Source organism: Eimeria necatrix, genomic scaffold (genome assembly GCF_000499385.1).
Source record: "Eimeria necatrix Houghton genomic scaffold, Enh_scaff461, whole genome shotgun sequence".
Taxonomy (NCBI): Eukaryota; Apicomplexa; class Conoidasida; order Eucoccidiorida; family Eimeriidae; genus Eimeria; species Eimeria necatrix.
Genome location: NW_013654811.1, coordinates 1 through 13,891, shown reverse-complemented (window position 1 = coordinate 13,891; position 13,891 = coordinate 1). Strand labels below are relative to the sequence as shown.

Genomic DNA, 13,891 nt, shown 5'->3' with positions numbered 1-13,891 from the left:
ATCTGCTGCAGCAGGGATTTCAGTTTCATCGAATTGGTAAAACTCGCAAACTGCGGGAGTTGCTGCTGCTCTCAGCTTCCCCACGCCCCATGAGGCCCCGGCCCTGGGGGACCGCTCGCATCTGGACGAAGCAGAAGTTTTGGCGGCTTTCTGCTCCAGGCGACTCACTGCTGCTGCTGCTGCTGCTGCTGCTGCTGCTGCTGCTTATAACACAAGCAGCAGCCCGCTGAGGCTGCCCCGCTGCACCTCAAAACAGCTGCATGCGGCAAGTGCAGCAGAAGGGAAGGGGAGGGCAGCGAAGAAGGGCAAGAGCTGGGGTGTATGTACAGCTGAGCCCGAGTCTGCAGCGCCCAGCTGTCAAAGGCACTCGCGGTGATCACGCAGGTAAAGGGGGGGCATTTGTTTCTTTTCTTTCTTTGTAGAGGTGAAAAAAGAGAGTTTAAATGAAGGAAAAAAGACACAAATATCTGCAAAGGAGCTGAGTGCCGGGCTGTACAGACAGCGAACTGCAGCGCCCGATCCAGTGAGACAGCCGCCGACTGTATATTCGATGCCTCGGGCTGTCGCTACAGCTCAAGTCGAGCACCACACAGGCCTTCAAAACATTCTTATTTTATAAAATAAAACTTAAAAAAACATGTTTTTCCGGGAATAGCTGCTGCTTAAAAGGCAGCAGCAGAGGAGGCCCACGAGGCCCCCCCCCGGGCACTTGGAATCGAGGGGGGCCCCCCGGTACCCCGCAGATCAGCTACTTTTGCGGCTATAATTGCATTTTTGTGTTATTTATTGAATTAAAAACTCATTTCACCCTGCAGAGTGAACAATGGCGAGCCCCGGGGGGCCCCCCTGCTTCTGGTCCCCGGCCATTGGGGTCCTCGCCGACGTGGGGGGGGGCCGAGGCGCTGGAGTTGTGGCCAAAGAATTCATAAAGGCCGGCAAACTACTAGCTCGCCAGAGTGGTCCATTGGTCTGGTCCGCTCGCGCAGCCCCGGACTGTCCCTGGGGCTGCGGCTGGGCCTCGTGGGGGCCCCCAGGGGCCCCAGGGGCCCCGGGGGCCCCAGGGGCCCCGGGGGCCCCTGGGGGCCCCCCCAGCCCAGTGACTTCCTGCGACCAGTGCCTCCGGCCCTACGACCACAGCCAGGGCCTTTTTGCTGCTGCTGCTGCAGCAAACGGGCGCGGTGCTGCAGCAGCTAAACGCTGCAGCGCATGCAAGGCCGTCACTTACTGCAGCACGGAGTGCCAGCGGGCCGCCTGGGGCCGCCACAAGGCCGAGTGCCCCATCTTCAGCCGTGAGCAGTGCTGCTGCTGCTGCTGCTGCTGCTGCTGCTGCTGCTGCTGCTGCTGCTGCTGCTGGCAAGAACGGCCCAGGAGTGGCCTGAGCGGCCATTAAACCCCAAACCCTAAACCCTAAACCCTCAGTGCTAAAGTACTCTTCCTTGGCGAGCGGGTAGGATAGCCCTGGTGCACCCACGTGCTGTTGCTAATGTGTAGTGACATGTTGCTGCCTGCTGCTGTTGCTGCTGCTGCTGCTGCTGCTGCTGCTTTCAGACATAAGGAAGGCATCGGGAGGCAGGGGACCCAACCTAACTCAGCGCTTGGCGCTGCGGCTTCTTCTTGCTGGCCATTCGACTGCAGAGTTTGCTGCGGGCCACCCAGCAGCAGCAGCAGCAGCAGCAGGGGGTGCCAGCAGCAGCAGCAATGCCCTTTCGGACTACCTCAGTTCTCGCGCTGCAGCTGCTGCGCTGCTGCAGCAGCTGCTGCTCTCCCTCGAAGCTGCCCACGGAGGCTTGCAGGCCCTCGGGCTAAGTTCGCTGCCTCCAGCAGAAGAGCTTGAGAAGCTGCTGAGTTGTCTCTCAGCCAACGTCTTCTCTATAACCCACCGGGAGGACTACGGGGGCCCCCTGGGGGCCCCCCTGTGGGGTCTGCCCGTGCTGCGAGTCTGGGAGAGAAGTTGCAGTGGGGCTGTATGGACCGCCGGTGTGTCGGTTTAACCATTCTTGCCTTCCAAATGCTGCAGTTGTCTTTGGGGGCCCCCGGGGGCCCCTGGAGATGGCCATTTATGCTTCTCGTTCGATTGTTAGTGGAGAAGAGATTTGCATTTCTTACATTTCTGCTGCTGCTCCGCGGGCGGAGAGGCGGCGGCGGCTGCTGCTGGCCTACGGCTTCAACTGCACGTGTGCCCTTTGCTGCAGCTGCAGCAGCGAGCCGGCGACGGGCAGCAGCAGCAGCAGCAGCAGCAGCAGCAGCAGCGGCCAAGGCAGCGGCCGCAGCGTCTGCAGCAGCACCAACGCGTGCTGCGGCGGCCCCACATCCGGCCCCAGTGCCAGCAGCAACGGCAGCAGCAGCAGCAGCGCCAACGGCACTGCCGGCGCCTCCAGCCCCAGCAGCCTCAGCAGCAGCAGCAGCAGCAGCAGCAGCAGCAGCAGCAGTGGCCTTCCGGTTTCATTCTCTCCCGCTGAGGCTTTTGACCTGCAGCTGTCTGCTGTCTTCTGCCCCAAAGCTTCTTGTGTCGCCTTGCGCAGCTCACCAGAAGCAGATGTGCTGCTTCATTTAGAAAGAAACAGCCAGCGGTTTCTAGAAGGGGGCCCCCCTGGGGGGGCCCCCCTAGGAGGGGGGGCCCCCTTTGGGGCGGGGGGCCCCCCTGGAGGGGGGCCCCCCCCCAAGGGGGCCTCCCCCTTGAAAGACCCGCGGGCCCTAGAAGCAGCAGCAAGGCAGTGGAAGCTGCGGCTGCCGGTCTGCTGCATGCACAGGCCGGAGGCCAACTGCTGGGAGCCCCTGCGACTTTGCGCAGCAGAGCCAAGGGGGCCCCCCAGGGGCCCCCAGGCAGACTCCTCTGAAGAGCCTAGCTTGTTCACGCTGCCTCAGATCGAGCAGCTGGGGGCCCCTGGCGAGAGGGCCCCCTCGGGCGCCCCCCAGGGGGCCCCCCCGGGGGCCCCCGCAGGGGCCCCCCTAGGGGCCCCCCTAGGGGCCCCGGGGCCTGCCATTCGCTGCTGCATGTGCGAAGGCACTCTTGCTGCGGGAGAGGTGAGGGGCCTCGCAGCGCTGATGGGGAGGCTGAGGAAAGCTGTAGATCGTTTTTGCTGCATCTGCTGCACTGCAGATGCAGCAGCAGCAGCAGAGGAAGGAGCTGCGGTTTTGCAGCTGTTTGCTGCTGCTCGGGTGTACGTACACCCCGGAAACCTGCAGCTCAGCGCCATTGCAGAGGACATACACCGCGCCTGCAAAGGCCTCGTGGCTGTTTACAACGGGCTCGGGCTGGCAGCAGCGCAGCAGCTGTCTCGTGCTGCTGCTGCGCTGCACGGCCGCTTCAACTCCCCGCGCGCTGAGCTGCTGCTGACGGAAGGCTCTTTGCTGCTGTTCCTTGCGCAGTCCGACACTGAGGCGGAGGCGCGGAAGGCTTGGCAGCTGTGCGTGGAAGCCGACGCTGCAGCCGAAGCAGCGCCCGCAGCAGCAGCAGCAGCAGCAGCAGCAGCAGCAGCAGCAGCGGGGGCGCTGGAGGAGGAAACAGGCTCGGAAGCAAGGGCCAAGCTGGCTCTCCAGGCCCGCGAGTGTCTGCTGCAGGCCTGCAGCATCTTCTTCTCCTTTGAAGGCAGCAGCGCCGACAGAAAAAAGGGGCGGCTCGCAGAAGAAAGACTGGCGGACTGCGAAAGGGAATTGGCCGCTCTCGGCTACGACATTTAGCAGCATTTCAGCATTTTCGCCTTTTCTGCTAGCTAGCTAGCTAGCTAGCTAGCTAGCTAGCTAGCTAGCTAGCCAGCAGAAAAAGCGAAAACTCTGGCAGCTAGCTAGCTAGCTAGCTAGCTAGCCAGCAGAAAAAGCGAAAACTCTGGCAGCTAGCTAGCTTGCTAGCTAACTAGCTGGCAAGCTAGCTGGCTAGCCAACTAGCTGGCAAGCTAGCTGTCTAGCTAGCCGGTTAGCTAACTAGTTACGTATCTGTCTGTCTACTTTTCTATCCCACTATCTGTTTGCATCTGTGGCAGCTGCCTCGCCGCACTGCTAGCTTGCCAGCTAGTTAGCTAGCCAGCTAGCTAGCTGCCAGAGTTTTCGCTTTTTCTGCTGGCTAGCTAGCTAAGTTTCTTTCAATTCGCTTTCTCGCGCCTCTTCGCCGCAACTTTGCCATTATGCTGCTGATGTTGCTGCAGCAATTCAACTTTTTAAAAATCCGAAAAAAGCTGAGAGGAGGCGCATGCAAGCACCAAACTTATGGCATTTTCTTTAATTCAAGTCCGGCCTGCTGCAGCCCCCGCAGCAGAACTGCCTGCGGGCGCCGCTCGGCTGGCTGCTGCCTTCAGCAGCAGCGCAGCAGCAGCAGCGCAGCAGCAGCAGCGCAGCAGCAACGTGGAAGCAGCAGCCCAGCAGGAGCGGCGGAGCAGCAGCAGCGCAGCAGCAGCAGCCCAGCAGCTCAGCAGCAGCAGAGCCTCCAAAGCTAGCCAGGAGGGAGCAGCAGAAAGCCTGAATTCAACAAGCTGCCCTTTGCATGCAAAGAGTTCTCTCAGTTTTAATTTGCTGCGAGAGGCAGGGGGGGTTACTCAAAGAGATTTAAAAGAAACATTTGCGGACTTTTTGGAAAAAACCAAAACAAAAGCTCGTTTAATTCACTGAGAAAAAGGGCAAAAAGGGACCCCACAGCCGCCGATGCTGCTCTGCTGCTGCTCTGCTGCTGCTCTGCTGCTGCTCTGCTGCTGCGCTGCTGCTGCTCTCTTCAGAGAGCGCCAGCGGAAGGCCCCCAAGACCCTGGGGCCCCTTGGGAGCCCCCAAGGGGCCCCTCGGGGGCCCCCGAGGGGCCCCCAAGGGGCCCCTGGGGGTTCTGCGGGTCCGCCTTTCACTTGGGGGCGTTCTTCAGCCAGCGCCAGAGAGAGGCGTACATGTTGGGGGCATATTGTGTTCTTTTGACGTACATGTAATCCAAACAAACATCAAACCTGAAAAAGTGGCAGAAACGCAAACAAAAGGAAGCTTTCAGGTGTACGTACACCCCAGACTCGCACAGAAACGCACCCCAGCGCGGCGCCACCGAACCAGCGCAGCAGCGCAGCAGCACGGCAGCAGCGCAGCAGCAGCAGCAGCAGCAGCAGCAGCAGCAGCAGTAAAATGGAAGAAAGTTTCATTTGGAGCCTCTGTGAGTTGCTGCTTGCCATTCTTTTCGCCGCGGAACTGTCAGCGCTGCGAAGGAGAGAGAAGAGCCCGCGAGCCAACAGAGCGTCGAGCTGAGACGAGCGCCTGGCAGCAAAAAGACGCAAAGAGCCCATCGCCCAAAATATAGGCCTTTGAAACAGCCTTAGAGTCCAAGAGGAAGAGATCGGAGCCCGCAGCAAGCTAGCAGGCCCGCAGCAGCTGCAGCAGCTGCAGCAGCAGCAAGCTAGCAGGCCTGCAGCAGCTGCAGCAGCAGCAAGCTAGCAGGCCTGCAGCAGCTGCAGCAGCTGCAGCAGCAGCAAGCTAGCAGGCCTGCAGCAGCTGCAGCAGCAGCAAGCTAGCAGGCCTGCAGCAGCTGCAGCAGCTGCAGGTCGTCGTAACGAGCAGCCGCCTGCTGCCACAGCTAGCCACGCTTCTCACCGAAACCTGCAGATCCTGTTCGCCAAGACTCGACTGCAGCTGCTTCGCCCGCCGCCGCGGCCTCCGCCCGTTTCTTTCCCAACGCCATTTTCTTGCCTCTCTGCTCCCCCGCTGCGCGTGGCTCCTGTCCTTTTGACTCTTTTCTGCGGCTCTTTCCACTTCCTTCGCCACTTCTTATTCTTTTCTTTTGCTACTTTTCAGCTCCTTGGCCCAAAAGGCGCGCATGCACGCCCACACCCCACCTAGGAAAGGCGCCGTGCGCGGCGGCGGCAGAGCCAGCTCCAGCTAATAGCCCAGTGGGGCCCTCTCTGCCTTTTAAATACATCAAATATGCTCCAAAGAATTGTAAAATCCCAAAATAGGGTGTTTAGGAAAAGTTCTAGCTTGATTCCTCTCAAGCAGCCCCGTCAGGTGCATGCATAAGCAAACACCAAGCAACTCTCACTGTGTGCATATTTGCTCGCGAGACATTGTCGTCTATGTAGCCTCATGTGAAATAGGAATTAATCCAGTAGGCTTGTACATTTACTTCTTAGGCTTTCTCAGGCCACTTCAAAACAGTGCCGTCCTAGGTAAGCGCGCCCACAAGGTCTGAAGCAGCAGAGGCTCGCCTTTGTCTGCTCCTTCCCACTAAAACGAATAGAAGTTTCCACAATTTTATTCGAGTTCATGACAAGCTCGTTACAGAATTCTGGCCTCGTTATTTGCTCTGCCGCGCCGCTCCATGCCGGATTTCTACTTCAAACAGAGTTTCGATGGCATGCTTCCTGATGGAACCTCCAGGGAAAGTTGGTTGAAAACCTGCCGAGCTTCTTTATTTCAAGCTTCTTTTAATTTTTGCCAGTTGGATAGTCCTTGGTGGCTTTATTTCCACTTGGCATACAGTTGTTTCTAATTTAGTTGTCGTTCAGGCACAGATCATGCTCTTCAGCTACAACAGAGCGTAATTCTTTGAGTTCCCCTGGCACTGCACTCGGTATTTCTCCCTTCTGAGCAGAAAATTGCTTATTTTCCCTGTTTATACGCACACTTTTGGACTCACTTTTGGACTCTAGCTGAAGCACCGCCTCCGATTTATCAAGTCTGTGACTAGTTGCAGAGTATCCAGATCGTGGTAACAGTGTGGTGGGATTTGGACAACAAAGATTCCTTTAACGCACGTTTCAGGAACAGCTTGCCTAACTGGGACTTTCTTTACCATGTGGGTCAATACTTTTGAAACTGTCTATGGCGAGAGTTTTTGTTAACCCTTTCTGTCCCGTGGTCCTCCAAGATGCTTCTTTCGTACACGGTTAACCTAGGTTATTCCGTACGGACGCCTGCTCCCTACTAGGGCCGGGAAATGGAGCTGTTGTTTTCTTTCACTCATTTTCATGAGCTCAACGGCTGCAGAAAGTTTGTGTTTGGCTCTCACGATTAGAAGTGACGATGGTGCACCAGTGTGACAGAGCAACTTGTTAAATGCGCTGCCATCCTGGATTTCGAGATATTCTGTTATAAATTTGTGCATGTTTCAAAAGCACTCAACTGAATATATGAGGCGAGGGAGCTATGCGAGAAACACTAAGTTGGGTGCCTTCGAAACATGCACAAATTTATAACGGAATATCTACGCACTGGAAGCAGTGTTCCTGAAGACATTCGGTGGGCCTGGTGAATCTTCCACAGCAGGGCGACCCCGGTGAATAGTTCCACCATCTGGATACTCTGCAAGTAGTGACGGACTTGCAGTTGCGCAAACTATCGGAAGCTTGGTGGGAGGTCTGTCTTAGAGACAACCTGAAAAATGAAAAGTAATGCATCTCAGAATGACATAGAAGCCCGGCAAATTCCAAGCTGAACTGAAACTTACATTGGACTTTTGAGTTCAATCTGTGAGCCGAAAGCGTGTTTTCCTTGCAAGATGGCACTTTCCAAATCATAATCGTACTGAAAAGATAAGGTCAACACTAATTTGAAGCTTTAAAGTCCAGTGTGCAATCAGCTGGGTGTTGCCTCAGATAAGCGGATGCTACCAGCAAACAGCACATCTTCAAATGCCTCACTCGAAAAATTTGCTTTGAAGTCCAACTCCATCTTGGCATTCTCCCCTCCCCGCGGACCCTTAGCAACTGGCGTCAAACACTGCACTACAAAGCAGTCATATGATCTCTTCAGGCTCTTAGTAGTAGCAGCACAGAGCTGCGCGACGTTTGTGCACGGGTTCCCACACTACTATAAACCTGAGAATGCACAAATATTGTTGTACTCGTCGGACTAGTGGTGCCAGGAAAAAATTACCTAGAATTAATGTATCTGCCCTCTTCCTGTTACCGCTTCTAGGTCTTCTAGTCATGCTGAAGGGTTGACAGGAAAACAAAGCTTCGTGTGATTGAAGCCTTCTTTCATCTGTTCATCTAATTATACAAAAAGCACCATGAAACCATCATAATCCTGGGCGCGAACGCGCACAGGCTTACAATTCGGCATACGGCACTGTAAAATTCTACCTCACGCTGATGGCAACGAAGTACAGCTTTGTGGTTGAAGGAGCTGATGGGCTTGGCAAACTTGACTGGCTCAAGAGAAGTCACAAGCGAATAAGCTGCTAGACTTTCGAAAAAGAAGGCCACATCCAGGTTCCTTCAGGACGAGAGCAGCATCAAGGTAAGCCAGTTCACCATAGAAGACAGCCAGAGCAGTTTATGAGTTGGACGAGCTTTTAATGCTGTGTAGGTAAAAGAACAAGACATGCATCCGTACCAGGTAGTGAACATTGACGCACGTTTGTATCAGTACTTTCTAACTACCTTGCTTTTAGGTTTAGTGCGACTCGCCAGGTAGGCCACCCCTCGTTTTGTGCTAGTAGTTGACGACAGTGATTTTGTGAAACTTGGCGTGGTCTAACCCAACGCCTTGTCGCTGAGGGGGGACCGCTGCACGAGAAGCTATTTTTTTCAGCTACGGAGCATGCCTGGCCATCAAAAAAAGTTTTTGCTGGTACTCTCACAAGATTGAGAGCACAACAGTTTGCTTATAATGATAATTGAAATGTTTAGCGCCTCTAGAGCAGCAGGACGCTACTGAGCCTTCGAATTATTGTATTTGTAACACATTTAGTAAGGAAGACCAGGCGTCAATGGAATTGTAGGGGGACGGATGAACACGCTTCCGACTACGACGACTACGCATTGCAGTGAGAGACTGCTGAGCAAAATAAAGAATGCCAGGCATGCAAAAAAAGAAGTCGCTAGGGTAAGCAAGAGATCATGAACTACTGAATAACCTAATGTTTATCAACCCATGTAGCCGTGCGTTGGCCCCACAAAGCGAGCATATGTGGCTGCTCAGGCAGTAACCCAACAGCTTCTCATTAGTAACGGGAGTAATGTGCTCGTCCAAACACCACAGATTTGGCGCTTCTGATGTGCTGTTTTTAAATGCTGTCTAGGCAGAATGGAAAACCGCAGCTCGTTTGGAATACCATCGAACACCGTCGTGCAGCCCTACTGTTGGGGAGAATAGAGGGCAGTCGACTCATGAAAAAAAGCAAATGAAAAACATGTTGAATAAAAGACTTAACAGGCTGTAGGAAATATCATATGGAGGGAAACATTCTTTGAAACAATCGGACCAGAAGAGGGGCTGGAAAGTGAGCGTTGGACAACAGTGACCGGAAGTTACATCGACACCTTGGCCATCTCACGCGACATGCTGTGGAGAATAGCTCAAGCATTTTTGAAATGCTATCAATTATTTAACTCTCCTATATAGCCTCTAACAATTCAGCTGCATTGATCAGTTACGCGGCCGGAGAACTCGCTGCCACCAACTGTGTGTGCGTGTAGTGGCCAATTGGTCTCATGTATGATGTGTTCTAGAGAAAGTGAAAGTTACCAATGCGTTGGACTAACTACGCTGCATTATGGCGTTTATGTATGCTTTTGTTTTGCTTGGATGAAAATGATTGTGAAGGAGGACTCTAAAACGTGTGGTGTGGCTGCTCGTTAGTTGGTACCCACTACGGAAAGAACACGTGGGAGCGGGACCGTCCCTTGTTCCAAGCTGCAACTATTACCGAGGGTAACCAGATAATGAACCGGCATACATTTTTTCTTCTCTCATTAGATGTACAGGAACGATTTAACTGCCATTTATAGCATGCGGTTCGAATGGATTTCCGTTTCCCGCACTTCTTAGTTTTGAGACTGGCCGTTGCAAAGATCTTTCCTAAACCCTCCTGGTCATACCATTGAAACTGAAGCCATTGAAACAAGCTTCACCTTTGAAGGCCTAAAGATATGCCCCGATGTGACGGCGTCTCCGGGTACAGCTCTATTGGCGTTTGGGGCCCTGCTGTCGTGGTATGTGTTTGAAACCTATTCAGAAACCCTCAGCCGCATCATTCGTGGGAAATTTGCCTATTTCACGACTTTAACGATTTGGGGGCCAAGACCTGCGAAAGCATGTTTTAATTACCACAGCCTTCGTATATGACGGGAATCTGAAGGCACGCAACGGCAATCTGGCAACAATGGGAGATTTGTTTCTCGGTGTCGGTAGCCAGCTACAGAAGAAAAATGCCGTCTTGCATCTTCATAGCGTCACCACTCGGACATTCAAAGGCATGGACCATATTTCTGTGGTCATGCTGGCCGCCGTTGTAATAGTTGCAGTGGCTATGGTCTTCGTTCTCATGCAATGCTTCAAGCTTCTTCACACAACGCAGAACAAAGCAAACTACAAGCTTCCAAGGCGAATACTTGCAGAAAAGGACAAAGACATGTGCAATGTTGACGTAAGCTCTTCGCCGAAATATAACTGTCTTCCCACCGAAGCCTAGCAGACCGGCGTGTTTTGCGCATTCCTGGGACAAGATACGCAAAAATTCACCCAGGAAGGCAAAACGACAGGCTGCTTCTTGGTCACCGCGATGCAATCACTTGAGTTGCCAAAGGCTGCCCTCTGTTAACTGCAAGCAATCTACTTTTTGTCAAAGAAGTGGGATGGGAGGCCGTATTTTAGGTGCAATTAATGAAGGAAATATAGATGAAGGGGATTCACCCCAGGGCCATCAAACGACAACTTTCCTCGCGCAAGCATGCTGGTTAGCAGAAAGGAGGCATCAAACCCGCGGTGCTGCTTGTTTCGGCTGATGCATTCAATTATTAAATACGCTTTTCAGTGGCGTGCCGAAGAGGAGCGCGTCCTTACTAGGGGGAGTTGCACTATTGAAGTAGCCAATTCGTCTGGATCCCATATGAGAATCATATTCCGTGTGGAAAAATTGGGAATAAGTGATTTTTGCCCAGGGCAGCAGGTTGCCGATGTTCTATGATATTATATGCACAATTGGCTGCACTGGCTCAGGAGGCTGTGAGTTCAGAACATTTTGGAAGCCACTGGGTACACCATTCTGCCCTGAGCGCTAGCAAATTTTAAACATCGATCCTATGAGAGAATGGCCCATGTAGCATCCTGGCGTGCAACAACGGAGACCTAGAATCATAGAAGTAACTGCTTGAGTTTCAATGATATCGCGGCCAAGACACGCACTGAATGGTGCCTTTATAGTGCTGAACTCGCGAGAACCACTTTCGTGAGTTACCCTTTGCGTCATGCAGCCAATTAGCAAAGCGACGTACTTGCCAGGGCTGGAACGCTCCATTACTTTGCCGTGCATTCTCTTCAAAATAATTTGGGATGCTGCGGAAAAGTGCATCTAATCGCTCTTCTGTTGCTGCAGCATTACAGAAGTTTTACTCGTTTACTAACTGAAGGCGGCATGGACATTGGTAAACCTTGTCTATTCGGGCATTTGGAAGTTTTGTCTCTGTGTGCGCGTAGTGAGCATGCCGTTCTTTTATGCAGCGCCTGTGGAAAAGCGTCATGACCAGAGAGGCCATCGCATAGGTTTCGGTTGGTTTTGTTGCCTCATAGCAGAAATACTAAGGCCTTGTAGTTCACTTGCACAAGCGTTGGTATGTGCGTCCGTTTTTGCATGGACCTTGAATAGGGGCTAATGGGTGCATCTTTTGAAGCAGTGGCAAACTGTCTGTAGCATCGTGGTTTCGTGTGTTGTATGACCATATTGACAGAATTCGTAATTGCTGTAGTGACAGCTCCACACGGGCGAATCAGTGGATAGTTCATCATTTCTACTATCGGCGCGACTGCATGATTGTTTGCTGCTGATTCCGAGCCATATCGAAGCGCGTACCAACGTCCCTACGATAATCATTCCTCATGCGACTTTGCTCCAGTTAGCGACAACGTCTAGACCCGGTAGAACCCTATAGTGACTATCGAAAGCCGTGAAGTGGGGCAGCAGCGCCTTACAAAGTATTACGCCACCACAGGAGCAAACCGTTCTATGAATACGCACATTGTGAATTGCATTCGTGGTGTGGGACTACAGGCGGAGTGCGGAGGCTGGTGTGCAGTGCCCTTCATTTCTCAACTTCGCTCAGATGAAGGAATAATCTTAATACACGTCCCGCTGGACTGCACTGGCTCCAAGCCTTTGTGAACTGTGTATTTCGTCATGCACGCTTCTCCAGCAGAAGTTTAGTTATGCAACGACTATGCTCGCGTGCTGCCCAAGTACCCACGTCGCAGATTTCACTTACACAACAGCTTTCATTGACACCTGTGTTTGATGCAGCAGGAAGCTGTGCATTTTTGGTCTGCCTGAACTGCAAGACCGAATGAAATTACCCCGTCACACTGAATCTATTGGTAAAAAAGTCTTGCTAACTCGCCTTTATTGAGCTTCGCCGCTGCTGAACGCCGCGAAAATTGAATCAGGCATGTCTTCGCCGCGAAGTGGAATACGCGCTTTCGCCGCGAGGTAGCACATGCAAACAGACAACAGACGCAAACTGCTGCAATGGGTGGCTGTCTGCGCGTGTTTTCCTTGCGTTCATTTTGGCACATGTTCTGCAAAACTCTCGTGATTACACATCACGGCATCATGGGATGCCGAGTACGAGGTTCCTTGTGGTAGACCATCCCTCATGCACCACCAATCTTTTGCTCGCAGGCGCCTTTTAATAGTCCGAAGCTACTTTTTGCGTTCTGCGTGTCAGCTCATGTGCAGCGGGTCTGCCATCGTTCTGAACGAGTCAGGCTTCAGGACTCAGGGCACGTATAGAAAAAAATCACTAGAAGGCGTGGAAATTTTGCTGTACAAGAAAAAGTTCAGTGCATAGAGGCTGTTCCTTTTCTAAACGCCATACATTACGGAAAATGGGAGTTTTACTGTTGCTCACGCAACATGAAGTATGTGGAGTGCGGAAAAGGGTAGCCAGAGTAATGGGTTCGTTTAATTGCAAGTGCTGGCGATTCGCGTACTTTAACCGTACAGGTAGATATAGTGTTCGTCTGCGAATGACCAGACAATGAGGTTTTCATCAACACTTGTAGCTTGGTACCGGCTGGAGCTAGAAGGCCTTTTTTCGTACAGTTCTCAGGGATTTCTTCCGATTGGAGAGAACTTCTCGCGCTTTTGAACGTAGAAACAAAGGTACCCGCTGAAGCAGTCCATGCACCTCGCACACCTCTGCAGCAAAACCGGACTTTCGCCAATCCAGAAAGTGCGGTGGATAGCTCAAATTCAAGTAGCCATATGACCCAAGTGAACATCAACACACGAGTTCGCTTAGGAATTACCAAGAGCTTGCGCTGGAGCTTCCATCGAGCAGCTGACCGGCAATAAGCGCGGTTTCCAGACAGCTGACCGTCTTACTGTGCAGCTACAACGTGTGGCAGCTGTCGTTGTTCGTTATGTGCCCATGCAGCCTGTACGTTGCAGCGCCCTCTCCACATGTCAATTGCGCCGCGACCAATTTCTGTGCGCCATTAGCGCCATGGGTGCTTGAATCCTGTACGTTGTAGCTGCGCCTTCTTTGCTGCACGCCGAGCTGAACTCGAGACAAGTTGCAAAGGCTGGTGTGCAGGAGTGCGGCGCATGACGCTTGTAGAGTTGGCGCTACGTCAAAGCAGCTCTGTGTGGATGGTAATCGATTCGAAAACTTGTACTTCGGATTCCGTTGGCCTGCAGTAGTTTTGTGTGCATGTTATTGTGTTGTGTGGTGGTGGGCCTTGAGCGATTCGTAGAGCAACTTAGTGGAGGGTCTATTTGTAGAGTGGTTATTGGGCGTCTGCGTGTGTTCTGTGCGCCACAGTGGTCGCTGAGAAACAACGCATGGACATCGCAGCATCACGTGTTTAGCATATGGTAACTCGTGTGATGGAGGGATTGATTGGCGCATGGCACGGTTGCACAGTGCTTGCGCTGCTGCCGCTGCTCGTTTTGTGTTTATGCAGCCTGTACGTGACCATACGCTGCACGAAATCG

General features: G+C 53.0%; 2 protein-coding genes across 2 annotated transcripts in view; one reads left to right on the top strand and one right to left on the bottom strand.

Moving 5' to 3' along the window:
- The window catches only part of ENH_00056080 (ribophorin I, putative), a gene marked incomplete at both ends in the record, with an annotated part of 5,727 nt that extends 5,606 nt beyond the window's left edge, over positions 1 to 121 (bottom strand). The window contains 2 exon segments of the mRNA XM_013583858.1: positions 1 to 24; positions 29 to 121. Of these exon segments, the coding sequence (XP_013439312.1) occupies positions 1 to 24; positions 29 to 121 (117 nt within the window).
- A 702-nt stretch (positions 122 to 823) lies between these two features.
- ENH_00056070 (zinc finger MYND domain-containing protein, putative) lies at positions 824 to 3,681 on the top strand (the record flags this gene model as incomplete). The annotated part of the gene is made up of 3 exons (XM_013583857.1): positions 824 to 972; positions 1,138 to 1,289; positions 1,949 to 3,681. The coding sequence occupies 3 exons, from the start codon at positions 824 to 826 to the stop codon at positions 3,679 to 3,681; spliced, it is 2,034 nt and encodes a 677-aa protein (XP_013439311.1).
- Between the last annotated feature and the right edge of the window lie 10,210 nt (positions 3,682 to 13,891).